Source organism: Cryptomeria japonica, chromosome 1 (genome assembly GCF_030272615.1).
Source record: "Cryptomeria japonica chromosome 1, Sugi_1.0, whole genome shotgun sequence".
Lineage (NCBI taxonomy): Eukaryota > Viridiplantae > Streptophyta > Pinopsida > Cupressales > Cupressaceae > Cryptomeria > Cryptomeria japonica.
Window position 1 is genome coordinate 697660525 of NC_081405.1, and position 15405 is coordinate 697675929.

Below are 15405 nucleotides of genomic sequence, written 5' to 3' on the forward strand. Positions count from 1 at the left end.
ACAACTAACTGACTAACAAAACCCTAAAAACGAAAGCGAAAACAAGCGAAAAACAAGCAAAAAGAGGGGGTCCCCATTTGTGATGGGGCGATGTGTGAAATGGTCACAACACCAGGGTAGCTTTGTGTGTTATTATATGTTCTTGTGTTGATTTTTGCTATATGTTTATTCCATTCCAGGCACACAGTAATCCCTTCTCTCTCCACTACTCCTCAGCTTATGCTCTTTGGGGTTCTTGTATCCCCTACTTCGCTATTTATATTGGTTTCTTGACCACCTATGTTGGTGGTACCTTGCTGTTTTGTTTTGTTTTTTTTTGGGTTCTTCCCCTTAATGGAACCTTCTCTAGGATTATCCAGCCTAGAAATTTCTTTGTAAACTGGTGTACCCTAGAGCCTGATTGACCTACTTTTGGTCATCCTTGGTCATTTCACATAATATCTTTCTTTCTGTGAACAAATTCATTGTCTTCTTAAGCAATTGATAAGGCGCAGTCATATAAAATTATAATCAACTGTCATAAGGAATTAAAAAATATTCATATGGGTGAATTAGCCACTGAATATCAATACTTAAGGACCAAAACTTGTTTGAACTACTTGGCACTCCCTTTCCAAAGTGGGCCATTTTCCTATGCTCAAACAAAACAAATAGCTTTTGCATGTATGACATGTCTAAAGGAATAGAAATCTCAAGATTATACTCACCTCTACACATTTCCGCAGAGAAAAATCTAAACCCCATCCATGAACCAAATCATTCTGCCATAATGACAATAAGGAATTGAAAGTGACTTATACAAGAAATTACCAAATGTCTACAATCCTAAATACAAAATCATTCATTGCAAGTAAGGTAGTGTTTGTTCAACAAAATCTCTTCGTCCAATACCTGAATCATATGCCAAACACACCGCCATGCTTTTCGGGAAAATACAGGAGCCATTATTTCCACAAACCTGGTTACAAAAGTACTCAGTTTGAATCACCTATTTAAATAACATATGGATAGCAAATCTGGTAAACTTATGCATAGTTTACAAAACAAAGTGAATAAAAAGCAGCATGCAGAATGCTTGCCATTTACCACATCCTAGGAAAACTTCTAAAAATAATCTCAAAAACATTTGAACAAATGAAACCATACGCTGCACATGGGGGTAAATGTGGGTCATGGCACCAGCCAGGTCTCTCTTGTGTTTCCCTGAACAAAAGCATAGTGTTAGTTAAATGTAGCATGAAAACAAAAGGCAAGGAAGGATTAACAAGGATAAATTTATTAAATAGGTCATGGAAAAAGAGACACAAACTAATGGAGAAGATAATAGTTCTCACTTATGGACTTCAGAATCACCCCTTCTTTTGGTCATTTGCCACGTTAGGCCTTTGTTTGGCTCTAAACCAGGTTGCGATATCTCCAAGCCATGCTTCCTAACAAGTTGTAGGTACCTATATTGAATATGACTCATGTTATACGTACCTCAAACAATTAAATAGAATATAAACATAAGGATCTAAACAATATAGATCAGCCTATTTAATTCTACATTACAAACATGAAATGAGAAAAGAAAAAAGCATGATTTGCCAGACATTAATGCCATTACATTCAATTACAGATATGCAGACAAAGAATTGCTGCTATAATACTTTATTTATCCCATCATGATTTCTAAAGGATGAGAATAATGAGCATGGGAATTCATTGTGAATATATCTCTCATTTCAACAGGTCTTAATTGTGTGTAAACATTTGTAGAGACTTTAATATTGCTTGAAACAAGTTATATTCTAAATAATTGGCTCATTCCATAACAGAGAGAAGCTAATAAGGGAATCCAATTCGGTTTCAATTTGCAACCTGAATAGAATAGTAATAATTTTAGAAACACTGAATGAACAGCAAAAGAAAAGTATATTTTTCTTATCAAGTAATAGCAACATGGAGCCTTATCGATGCACTAATGTCACCCAAACTGAATATTAGGACCAATAAGTAAATGAAATCAGAAATTGTATGATACTCTCAAAAATAAAGAGATTAACAGTATTCACACTTTAATAAAAGAAACCCGTGCAGCCACTGCCAATTTTCTACATGCAAGAATTTTGGACTTCCTAATGGGATAAATAATTGACTTAAGCAGGCTTGCTAAATTATCATTCAATTCTACTTGAGAATTATAACTCATTGAAATAATTAACTTGAGCAGGCTTGCTAAATTATTATTCAACTCTATTGGAGGATGATAATTCATTTCAAATATGCCTGATAAAGGTGTGTGGCCATTATAGAAACAGATAAAAACACATGCAATCATTTTGTTCCCTGACCGATTGTGTCTAAGAAAATATATAGTTTAATTCTAAGACATTCTCCAATGTATATAGTCCCACTCAAGTTCTAGTTAGAACTGTACGGTGTGGGATAGGAATAGTACAGATGTCAAAACTCACCAGTAAGCTATGGATAAGATCAGTACATTAATGTCCATAAGTGACCAAAAGTAGTCAATCAGACTCCAGACATCAGTGAAAGACCATCTCATACATTTATTAATAATCTGTTACATTAATGAAAGAAGCTACAAATACAATAATCTTCTGTATTAAATGGAGTAGGAGAACTTACTTTTCAGCATCAAAGTGTTCAACTCCTAAATCTTCATCCCAGATGAATATATATTCAAAAGATGAAACGACATCAGGGTGAAGAAATCGCTTCGCAAACCACCTGCAAGCCATGAAATATTCAGAGTTAACTTTTTTCTCTTATCACATTATACCAGTTTACAATTACAACACGGTGATATCATGTATAAGTAAGGATAATTTCCTGCGCACCTTAAATCCATCAAATATCCATGCTATGCACAGAATTAAACAAAACGGTTGGTATAATGTCACAGCAATCTTTTCCCTTGTTCTAATGATTTTAGCCATCAATTTCAATTGTAGAGATGGTAGATATGATTGATCTATGCAACAATCCCTGACAAATGTTACATATCTACTTAACAATTGCAAGCAAAACAAATTGTCCACTACCAGTTAAGGTTACATTATATGTATTTATGGTGACACTTTCAAGTTTCAATAAGCTTGAACATGCAAGGATAACAATAGTGTAATGAATCCAAAGAAGTTACTTCCTCACTCATTGCCCAATTCCTCAAATCAATTACATATTTCCATCTTTTATTTTCAATGGAGAATATTTTGTTTTTCCAATTATTGTAGACTTCAGCTGCTACCAACAAACCCTGACCCAACAATGCATTGTAAGACTTCTTACATAATGAGATGACAATGAAGTTTAATAGAAATTCTTGAGTTCAAATTATTACATTTAGCCCCATGAGAACTCCAAACACTTCTATTCCTTGTTGGTCTGCTCCTACCAACTATAAAGTTGGCAACCAAATAGTTGACTTACCTCAGCTTCACCAAGTATCTTATGGAAGTGCATTCATGCCAAATCCACTACTAGTAATTGTAGTTGTTAGATTCATGCCAAATCCATATATAGTATGTGCCATTGTTAGTTTCCTTGTCAAATTTATCATGAGGGACATGGAAACAATCACATGATCTCTTGACAATGGTAGTTCGATTATTGAGTCTGTTGGGACTCAAACCTGTAATGTTGATTTTTTCTTGAGTCCCTTCCATTTTGTCTCTTAGTCATATTTGACCCATTGTTTATGATCGATCTAAGACATCCTTAATGGGTCCCATACGTTCAAAAGATGTATTTTTTTTTGAGTGGTTTCCCCCTTATACTTCAATCAACCACCTAAGTTGTCATAAATCCAAAATTGGCTAAATCTAAGTGTTGGCCCTGTGGTTTTGTGTGTTTGTTGAAGATTCTGACCTTCAAGAATTCCATACTTGCATACTCTCCCTACCAATCCTACCAACACGTTCATGCCCTTATAAAAAATTTCTTATTGTTGTTAATCAGAGTTTCAGAGTTTTGCATCCAAGTGTTCATGTCGAACTTGTCATCCTTGGCATGCCTTTTCCTGAAAGTCCACATTTCCTCTCTAAGTCCCTTTGCTTGTACTAGAGTATCTGACTTTCCCATAAACCAATACCTATTGGTATGCAGTATAAGTTATTCAGATTCCCAATCCCCCAATGCTCTAGTCTTGGCATGTTGTATGATTTTCCTCCAATCCTTAACTACCTAAAACTCCTACCATTTTTTGTTGTGCACTCCACTGGTGTATCCTAAATGACCCAAAGCTCTATTTGTGACCTGATTTGGCCCTACAACTACCAAATTTAATTCAACAATGCCCAAGAAATCATTCTATATGCAAGTTTGCATGAATCCAAAACAGAAAATTACACTTTGTGCATACCCAGATTTAGTGCAACAGTTACTCTTGCACAACCTGATGGTTGATAAGCCATCTCCATGCCACTGTTTCAACAGATTTTTCAAGCAATTCCCTCATCTTTGCATGCAAATACACACTATTAATGTTCATAGATATGGTAAATGGATAAGGAGCGATTTTCTCACAGTTCTAGATGTTTGTGGATCTCAAAGGAACAATTCTAACATGCAACATATATCACAATGGCAGCTATAGCATGGGCGATCTCTATAGGATCAAATCTATGCACCATCTCCTTCACAACTCAATTTCCTAGGTTGCCAAGCTATATAAGCATGTTCTTCTTCTTCATTCACTCAAGAGTTGGACCTTTAGGTTTTTGCTAGCCACAATGCAGAATACTCTTGGGTTTCAGTATTTGCTAGTTTATCCCATAGTTTGCAAACTCTGCGAGTACTCTCCAAGTTGTCAAGTACTCTATTTTTTTTTCTCTGCAAGTTTTTACAAGTTTAACTCACGCATTTTTTTAGACACAAAAAACGTGGGTAAAATGCTGGTTAAAACACGTTTTTCACACATTGTTTCTGCTATTAAACCATGCAATTTCTCTTTTGAGATGTCAATTTTCAATTTAATACATTTTGTAACTGAATTTTGCAAAAAAAAAAATGGTTTTTTAAGAAATTTTAAGTTTTAGTACTTTCTAAGTTGCCGAGTGTCTGCCAAGTTAAAAATTTTGGGCTTGTAGAGTACTCTCCGAGTTCGAGTTTGCAACCTATGGTTTATCCATCATTCAAACTACTCTCTAAATTGCAACGAGGTAGCTACTGTAGCAAATATATGTAAACAATTGTCTCCTTGACTGGTCATTGATATTTGGGATTGTTTGCGGAGAAAGAGGTGTGATAGGCCCTCTTCTTATAAACTTTCTTTCACCAAATTTGTTGTTGTAGCTATAACAGAGAATTTGAAAATGTTGCAACATTTAAATTTATTAATTAATCAATATATGCAATGGTCTCGTGTTGTCAATGAATATCAATGAGTTCAAAGAAGGATTACTAAGCAGAAATGTTTATTTTAAATCATACGTTTGTTATTAATAGTTCTTTGATGGTCATGTTGGATATAACTCCATTACCCAATAAGGCACCAATTAGTAGAAATATTGACCTTCCACACCCATTAATATCATCAAATTCATTCAATGGTAGTTTTGGAAGTAGAAGTAGATTGATATATTGTTGTTTATGATTCAGTAATACAACCAGGGATAAATATTGGGTGAAATGAAATGTTTCATTATCAATGAATCATTTACAACACGTTCATGTTCTACTAATGTTAAAGCGTCTACAAAGAAATTATCTTAAGGAATCATATTATGGTTGTCATCTTAAGATACATATGCATAGTATTTGAATCAGCTATACAGAGGTTATTTGTAACTAGTTAAACTTGACTTGGTGATAATTATTCAGGCTAAAGATACATTTGGGTATGGCTGTTGTGGGTTATACAAATGTTCATTTTGTTTAATTTACATGCCTATTCAGGCATACCTCTAGGAATACCTTCCTGAGTTTAAGTTAACCCAAAGAGTATGAGAGATTACCTATTCTCATATGCTAACCTTTAACCAACCTGAGTGTTTTGATGAGCCTCTTTTCACCTTCTTGAAGACAAACCCCTAGCCTTGAAGGTGGAAATAAGCTCTAGGATTTGGAAGTGCTATTTTGGGACCTAATGGAATCCTAATTATTCTCACTTCCCAATTTTACATGGAGGGTAGCATCCACCATCTGATCCCTCTCAAGTATAGTATTGGTTATATAGCATTCCTAAGTTTGATAATACTTTGCAATAAATGCACTACTTTAACTAGTATGATAGGTTGATGTACTTACCTTGCAATAATTTTATCCAAATCCAATCAATTTGTTACTGTACCTACATGTGTATTTGTGTGACGATGTTCATTATCTATGGCATGCTCCACCTCAACTCTTGCTTCATAAAGTCTTTCTTTTTCTGTAAGTGGGTCCAAGTACACAAACTCTTTTGCTTCAGCTTGAGTAAAGGCTAATATTCCATTACTTCTCTCTAGATCAATCATATTGATGGTCATCTTCTACTTTGCACATCCACCATCAGCATGGTCTCGAAGTCCACACCGTTTACAAAGTAGTTCCATGCATAGATTGCAAACTCGACAAGTTGCTAAGTACTTAAGCATTTTTCACAATCCTGAGTATTCGCAAGTTTCACCTGCCATGAAACCATACCAAGTTTTTGGCAAGTACCTTGTTGATTGGATGTTTGGGCCCAGTGCATGGCTTCCCAGCAGGTAAGGAGATTTTCTAATATATATCTGCCCTTGATAAATCATGTCTGGGTATTGCTGATAATCTTAGGCAGGATTGACTCCAACCTTAGAGCAAGAATTTTTGCCAAAATCTTATTTAATACATTCAGAAGTGTAATAAGTCTCCAGTTTCTGATGTTAGTCCTATCTCCCTCCTTAGGAATTAACTTAATCACTCCTTTGTTAATAAATTCTCCTAATGACCCCCTATCACAAGCTTCATTGTATAGCAGCCATAGTTCCTTTCCTATCCACTCTTTGCTCTTTTTGTAGAATTCAATAGGCAGGCCATCAGAGCCTGGAGCCTTATCATCCTTGAGAGAGAGGATGGCGTTATTGATTTCCTCACTAGAGATTTCTTTTCCTAGCATTGCCTCATCTTCTTTACTCACTAAACTAGGTATCAGCTCACCTAGTCTCCTTCTAGCTTCTTCATTCTCCCTCCCATGGTCGTTTGAACAAAAGAGATTCTGATAGAATTTAGTAAAAGCCGAGGCAACCCCTTCCTAATCAATGTACTCAACCCCTTCATCACAAATGTTGTCTATATACTCCTTGGCCCTTTTGGTTTTAAGTAGGTTAAAGAAGTATTTAGTGCCCTTATCCCCTAACTCTAGCCAACTCATACGAGCTCTCACTTTAGCACCTTTAACCTTAAAATTTTGTATCTTTCTAAGCTCATCTCTGGTACATCTTACAACTTCAGCAGCCTCCTCATTCTCAGGGGAATTTTGAATGATCCCTTCTGCTGTCACAAGGTTACCATAAAGAATGCCCTCTTTTCTCCTACTATCTTTACTTTTCTTTCTGCCAACAACTTGGAAGAGTGTTTTCCAGCTTTGAGAATTTTGGGTCCATCTGTCAATCTCAGATGTCAAAGTTGGGTTGTATCTGTTAAATTGACAAATCATGTGCGAAGCAGCTAGAACATCCTCATCCTCTAAGAGTGAGGAGTTGAGAGCAAAGGAGTCTTTGGGGTCATGAGAAGGGGGAGGGAGATCTCTGAGTGGGAACGTTGCCAAGACAGGATTGTGATCTGAAAGGGACTAGGGCAACAGTTTTAAACAGCAATTTTCTACAAAGTTTCTCACATTGAACCAGTCTTTATGGCAGTAAAACCGATCTAATCTGCTATAGATTCTTCTTCTTCCTTGCTGGAAATTACACCATGTGAATCATATATCTCTATGCACCACCCTATTCCCTGCCATGGGGTCCATTAATCCGAACTTATTTTTCATCCTATTCCAAAAAAATCTTTCTTTGGGCTTCCATTCTAGAGGCAATCCTCCAATTTTATCCTGATGATGCTCAATCATGTTGAGGTCTCCCCCTAGGATCCAAGGCAGGTCTTTTAATTGAGAGATCCATTTCCAGAGTTTGGTCCTTTCTCTGTGATCATTGGAGGCATATATGGATATAACCCCAAACTCGAGATCCTTGTGGTTGAAGACAATCCAAATTGCCCTATTACAAGGGGAACACCCCCACCTCTTGATCTTCTTTTCCCACTTGTTAGAGATGAGGATTGCCAGTCCCCCCTTACCTTTGGGGTGTTCTGTGACAAAGTGCTTGGATTCCCTCCATATGCACTTCAAGTTTATTTCCAGTGCAAAGTGGACGGATTTAACTTCTTGCAACATCAATATGTCTAGATTCTTTTGCATCTTCACAAATCTTTTAACAATATATTTTATGTCCGGAGACTCTAGTCCCCTTACATTCCAGGTCACACAGTTCAGGCTCATTCCAATGCTCATGAGAAGGTGTCCATTGGTGTCCTAAATGTGTTAAAGCATTTAGGCATTCCTTTTTTAGTTTTCTTTTTATTGGTAGATCCTAGTGGTCTACCTCTAGGTTTCTTGAACTCGAACATTGGATCAGCCCCAAGGGCAGGGGGGATAGTTTTCTTGGAGGGCTCGGAGTGCTTCTTTTTCCTGACATGCTCCTTCTCTGCCCCATACTGTGCCATTAGCTTTTCAAATTCATCTTTGATAGAGTTTCTCTTCTAAGGAACTATGGCCCAGTCTTGATCCATATCCTGTCTTTCATTAGGAGGTTCATCATTTACATCCATCCTATTGCAGGTATTTTTGAACCGTCCTTGTCAATGGTGATCTTGCACCCAGATCCAAACTCATCTCCTGCAGAGCTGAGGGTATTGGACAAGGTAAGAGGGGGGGGGTCGAGGGCTCTACCTTCAAGAGAACATCAACCAAGGGAATGCTAGGGTCACACGCCCTTTTGATTTCAAAAAAAGCCTCAACATTATTTACTACTTTCACTAGTTTATCAACTTCATTGCCCTTAGCCAAAGCCTCGGGCAACACCTCCTTATGCGCTTGCCCCATATCATCAATCTTAGCAGAGGGTGAGCGTGGCTCGGAGGCAGGCCAATCCTTGCCAAGAGATTCCGGACAACTCTCTAGTTCCAACTGCTTGGGATTATCTTGAAACATATTTTCAATTCTCTTCCAAACTGCACTAATTTCTCTAATTTTCCTCATAACCAGTTGATGAGCATTCAATTTCCCTTTAGTTTGGCATTCCTTCTCACTTCTAGGGTTAAGGCGATCAGCCGAAGATGGTGGAGCATTTGGGCTACTAGAAGAAGCAGGGAGGGGTGGGGGACCAAGATGAGAAGCAGAGGGAGGCGGTTCCGAAGACGGAGAGCAAGGAGCCGAAATGCCGGGAGTAATAGTATCAGTAGGAGACTTATTAGGAGCAGTGGTCGCCTCCTTTCCACCGTCGATCTCAGAAGAAGACTTAATAGGAGAAGCAAGTTTACTTTTTTTAAGCAGAGGACAATTTCTCCTTACATGGCCTTCAAGACGGCATAAAAAACACGCATTGAGCCCGCCCATAAACTTTAAAGGGCACAGAATTTTCTCCTTGTCAAGATCAAACTCAATAGCCTCCGGAAGGTCTATACCCGAGGCAATAGACAGCAAAACACTAGCATCAAGGTGAGGGAAAAGCGCCGCAGAGTGGTCCATTTTCAGGACCCAACCAAGATTTTCCATGGCCTTAGGGATAAAATGCCACAAAAACGGAGGGGCATTGTGTATAGTGAGCCACCGAGGAGCGAACAAGGCTAAAATTTCATTTTGGCAAGCGTCAGATGACCAAGCAAGAGCCCTAAAGCAACCATTTCCTATTGTCCAAAACTGTTTATGCATAACATCTCTCTGGTGAAGAGGGTTATTAAAGAAAATAACAACAAACCCCTCTGCAACATTCAACAGAAAGAAAATGAGTAACCAATTTTTTTAACCCACACCGAGTTAAGCCAAGAATTCAAGAAATTTCGAGAGGGAATTTTATTAATATCTAGGGCAGCAAGAAAAATGGCACAATTCTTAAGCCTAACCTTTTCATCTGCAATAGCCTGAAACATCTGTAAATTAGGTTTGATAGTGAGCCTAACAGGTGTAGAGCCCTTACCTCTTTGTTCTCCATCGCAGTCTGCAGAATCTGGCGGCACGGGAAGAAATGCAGCATCTTTTGGCTAATGGATTGCCTCCACTAGGGCCTCCTTGAACGTTTTTTTCTGCTCACTTTCGATCGGACAGGGCTCGGTTTGAGAAGCGCTCGCATTCTCTTTACCCGGCGAGTTACCAGCCATAAAAATCTCCCTCGGCGCAAAAGATACTATAGCAACAAATGCAGACCAACCCACAAAACACTCTGCAGGCCAAAGCCAAGGCGGCCTAAAATGATTTGTTTTCTTCACCTATTATCTAAGTCGTAGATTGGATTCCAAGTTAATTTATTATTATTTATTTTAATTAAGGAATTTAATCATTTTATCGCTCATGCTTTAATATAATTTATACATGTTTATATTAATTTAATATATATGTATAAAAATAAATATAAATTCATGCCTTTTATTGTATTATATTGGTATTAAATATTTTGACCAATCCTTTGAGGTGGTCTTTTATAAATTCATTGATGGGTGCAAGTTTAATGTAACTTTAATCACCAAATAATACATATTGGCTTAGATATAAAGCCACGTATCGAATGGGGTATGTAATGTAATATAAATGTTTTAATGCACAAATATTATGGGGCAAAATACGAGTTTAATGACCACCGTATGGGCAATCAAAACATGGCATTGTTTAAAAGAGGGGCGTGAATAATTTTTATCTTCTCTTCCAAGAAAAAGTACATGAAAGGGGCGTGATTATTTGGGGGGGGGGGAAGTCTTTTGGTGTGAAGGTCTGGAAAGGAATCGGTTGGGAGAAACGATTATAGCATGGAGTATTTGGGGGCATTTTTTAGGAGAGCGATAGACATTCTTGTGTGCGGTTTTGGGGGGTTTTTGGTCTGCAAAATATAGGAGCTCTGCATTCATGAAAGCTCAGAGGGTTCACAGAGTTGAGCGTTGTGCAAGGAAGCCATATGCAGTCGCCTCTATCTTCATTATCCAGGTCATGCTTTCTGTATAAACCTAGTATGGGAAATATTTTTATTTTTGGAAATGGGAAAAAATTAATTGCATAGAGAGCTATACAACACGGCTATGGTATAATCTTATTGTTGAGTAGGGATTTATAAAAGCACACGGAAATATTCATATAGCTGTGTTTTCCTTATTGTTGACAAAAGCAAAATATATATATATATATATATACTAAGTTGCAGGGTTCGCCCCTGGGAAGCCCTGGTACGGGTCCGGGTTCGACCGGGTCCGTGGTACGGGTCCGGTTCGACCCGGGTTCGACCAGGGTTCGTAAAACCCAGGGTGGGTTCGACCCGGGTCGAACCCAGTCGAACCCGGGGTCGAACCCAGTCGAACCCGGGCGGACCCAGTCGAACCCGCGTGGCTGGGCGGCCCAATAAGTTAAAAAACAAACCAAATTTTATTTTTTTTTCAATTCCGCCTTTAAAAAAGCGAAAATTATAACCTAAAAAACACTTCTAAAACATCTTATTGACACATTTCACCTCATTTGTGTTGCAAACAAATTTTTTATGAGAGCAGGTTGAAGAGAGGTTGAACAAAATTTGGCTTCCAAGATCAAAGAGGAGGAGTTGAAGACTGATTTTAGAAGCTTCAACAAGTGTTGCAGCATCATTTCCATACATTTTCAAGCTTCCATTGGCAGCAAGAGGTAGGTTTTTAAACATTTTTTTCCAACTATTTTTGTTTCACAAATTGTCAAACATGAAACTTGAATTTTTTTTCATTATTTAGTTTTTGTTTTTGAATATGTTTATTTTATTTCTTGCCATAGGAACTAGAATGGCATCTACATCTTCCTCCATTGGCAATGAACAAATAATTGCAAAACAAAGAAATGATCCAAATTCTCCCTTATGGAAATATGTGGACATTATAAAACAACTTCCGGGAGGTGGGGGATTCCGTTGGAAATGCCATGGATGTGATATTGAACGTAATAGTTCATATTATCGAGTGGTAGGCCATTTGTGTGGAATAAAAGGAAGAGGCATCAAAAAATGCCCTGGCAAAAATGGTAAACCTATACCAGATGAGATAGTGATGAAATATATTAGGGAGCATGAGGCAGCAGAAGAGAGGGAAGCCCGTAGATTGAACCAAACCGCATCAAAGAAAACAAGGGGAATGCAAGGCCCTTCTAATCCCAGTATTGTAGTAGAAGACCACCCCTTCTTTGCCACAAATGAACCTCAAAGTGAACCACCCTTGACACGTAAAAGAACAAAAGGGCCTTTAGAAACCGCATTCCAAAATGAGAGTAGAGACAATGCTGATCAAGATATAGTAAGGTGCATTTATGCAAATGGTTTGTCATTCAATGTTGTTCGCTCCCCATATTGGAAGCAAATGATAAAAAGTGTTAATGAGGCACCAAGAGGGTATAAGGGCCCCGGTTATGAGAAGGTACGTGGAACATTATTGGAGAAAGAGGTGAAGAGGGTTGAAGATGCATTGAAACCCATAAGGGATTCGTGGGTTGAGACAGGTGTAACAATTGTTTCAGATGGGTGGAAAGATGCTAAAAACCGTCCCTTGATCAATGTCATAGCGGTGTCCCCTAAAGGGGCAATGTTTTTGAGAGCTGTGGATTGTGAGGGCCAAATAAAAGATGGCGAATTTATTGCAGAAATTCTCATCTCTGCCATTGAGTCTGTGGGACCCCGCAATGTTGTCCAAGTCATAACGGACAATGCAAAAAATTGTAGAGCTGCTGGTTTGTTGGTTGAGCAACGCTATGATCACATCTTTTGGACACCTTGTGCGGTACATTCGCTCAATCTTATGCTACAAAGGATTGGGCAAAAAATAAAATGGATCAGAGATGTGTATGCAGAGGCTGAGGACATCCAGATGTTCATCACAAACCACCACATGTCTCAAGGGATTTTTAGAACCTATTCGAATTTGGAGCTATTGAAGGTAAGTGAAATAGTAATTTAATTTTACATTTTCTGATTTTTTTGAATTTTCAATGTTAATAATATCATTGTGTAAGCTATATTGTGTATTCTTCTTTAAAGTTTGGCTTTATTTTTTAATAATTTGGCATTAATTTGTGTTATAGGTTGCTGAGACCCGTTTTGCATCAAACACAATCGTCTTAAGACGACTTGTGAAAGTTAGAGTGGCACTATGCAATATGGTGATCAGCACCAATTGGACTGTATGGAAGCAAAGTAGCACTGAGAGGGCAGGAAAAATTAGGGATAGAATATTGGATGAGAAATGGTGGGATCTTGTTACATATCTCCTAAGTATCACTGAGCCCATCATGAGCATGATTCGCTATACAGACATGGATAGGCCTTGCATAGGTGAGATTTATGATGGCATTGATTCAATGCTTGAAAAAATAAAGTTCACTATAAATGAAAAAGAGAATGATCCTCAGGAGAAATTCTTCAAAGAACTGGAATTAATTATTGTAGAGAGGTGGAATAAGATGACCACTCCTTTGCACCTTCTTGCCTATGCCTTGACACCTAAGTACTATAGCAATCAGTTTCTTGATAAACCAGGAAGGATTCCACCATGGAGAGATCTAGAAGTATCTGATGGGTATAAGGCAGCATTTCTTAGACTATATCCCGATGATGATTTGCGAGATGTTGTTACAAATGAGTTCATAGAATTCGCAAATGGGAATGGTCTAAGTGTTGATGCACTTCGTCATAGATCCAAGAAAGATGCTCATAGCTGGTGGTACTTCCATGGCACATGCTTCCAACACCTACAACCCCTCGCTATAAAAGTTTTATCACAAGTAAGTTTAATTAATTAAAATTTTTAATTTACAAGTTTTAGTTTATTTATAGTTTACTTTGTCTTCATAGGTTGCTAGTAATTTTATTTTTATTAATGTATAACTTTAATTGTTTACTTTGTCTTCATAGGTTGCTAGTTCATCTGCTTCAGAAAGAAATTGGAGCACATACTCTTTCATCCACTCAGTAAAGCGCAATAGGCTGCTATCAAAAAGAGCGGAGAATTTAGTATATGTGCATTCCAACCTACGTCTTCTTTCACACAAACAACATGACTACACACAAGGGGAAACAAAGATGTGGGATATAGAGCCAGAGCATACTGATTTGGATGCTCCTGGTTCTCAGCTTCTTGCATTGACACTTGATGACTCGGAAATTGAGCCAACTTATAGTGCAAGTGCAAGTGGCATTGGCTCATGTAATGTCAATGTCAATGAGGATGAGGAGGAGGAGGAGGAGGAGGATGAAGAATTAGATGATCCATTTGATGATTAAACTTTTAAGTTTATATTTTTGAAAGTTGAAACAATGATACTTGAATATTTTGTCATTTTGATATTAAACTTGATGTATATGATGCTATTATCAATTATGGTATGATCATGATGCTATGATTACAAGTTTATGTTTGTTTTGTTGTTCATATGATGCTATGTGACATGCATATTTTAATTCATGCTTATAGGCTTTGATATATATATATATAATATATATATATATATATAAATTTACATGTTTTTGTACTAACGAACCCAAACGAACCCAAACCCCTTTTCAAAATTTTGCCGTACCGGCGTACCGGGTTCTTCGAACCCGAACCGGAACCCGAACCCGAACCGGCAACTTAGTATATATATATATATATATGCACATAATGATAACACACAGCGATGGCTGTGTATACACAGCATGATTGTGCACACTCAGAATGGTTATGTTTTGACTGCTTAAATTCTTATAATACATGGGAAATGTATTCATATTAAAATTTTATTCAGGGAAATTTGGAAAGGTTGACAAGACTGAAATATAGTGCAACTGTAACAGCATTCATAGGGTTTGTTTAAAGAAAAATAAAATAAAAACCCTTGACAACTGGAACAATATGATACATTGTGTTTATAGTAAACAGCTGAGAACAATTTTATTGGCAGTAAATAAAATGTACATCAAGAAGGTACAGTATGGCTGGGTTAGTTTCTTAATTTGAAAATGTGTAAATAGGCATAAATGTCTATCTATCTGAAACTACTTATATATATATATATATATATATATATAAAAGTGTGTGGAATTATAACCTGAAAATTATGGTGAACATAACTGGTAAAGGATATGCAAAGTAATACCACTCAGAATTGAGGGTATGCATACCAGAAAAACTTGTATTATGAAGAGTTCACCCTCTTATTTTAAGCTGTCTCAGAATTAACCAAAACAGATAAATAGT

General features: G+C 37.3%; 2 protein-coding genes across 5 annotated transcripts in view; one reads left to right on the forward strand and one right to left on the reverse strand.

Moving 5' to 3' along the window:
- LOC131044610 (uncharacterized) overlaps window positions 1-15405 on the reverse strand; it is a 122496-nt gene that overhangs the window by 22963 nt on the left and 84128 nt on the right. For 2 of the 3 annotated variants that reach the window (XM_057977962.2, XM_057977963.2), the window contains exons 8-12: window positions 2632-2733; window positions 1335-1448; window positions 1147-1203; window positions 892-958; window positions 708-761 (exon numbers count right to left, since the gene is read on the reverse strand). In XM_057977962.2, the coding sequence (XP_057833945.1) occupies window positions 708-761; window positions 892-958; window positions 1147-1203; window positions 1335-1448; window positions 2632-2733 (394 nt within the window). The remainder of the gene's footprint in view (window positions 1-707; window positions 762-891; window positions 959-1146; window positions 1204-1334; window positions 1449-2631; window positions 2734-15405) is intronic. The other variant, XM_057977964.2, reaches the window with a different exon arrangement.
- LOC131876358 (uncharacterized) lies at window positions 11946-14552 on the forward strand. Of its 2 annotated transcripts, none has more exons than XM_059221515.1 (2): window positions 11946-13951; window positions 14082-14552. In XM_059221515.1, exons 1-2 carry the CDS (start codon window positions 13328-13330, stop codon window positions 14448-14450), a joined length of 993 nt encoding a protein of 330 aa, XP_059077498.1. In that variant the 5' UTR covers window positions 11946-13327; the 3' UTR covers window positions 14451-14552. The 2 variants fall into 2 exon arrangements, 1 of the variants encoding a protein (XP_059077498.1); XR_009372637.1 differs by having other exon boundaries at window positions 11952-13951.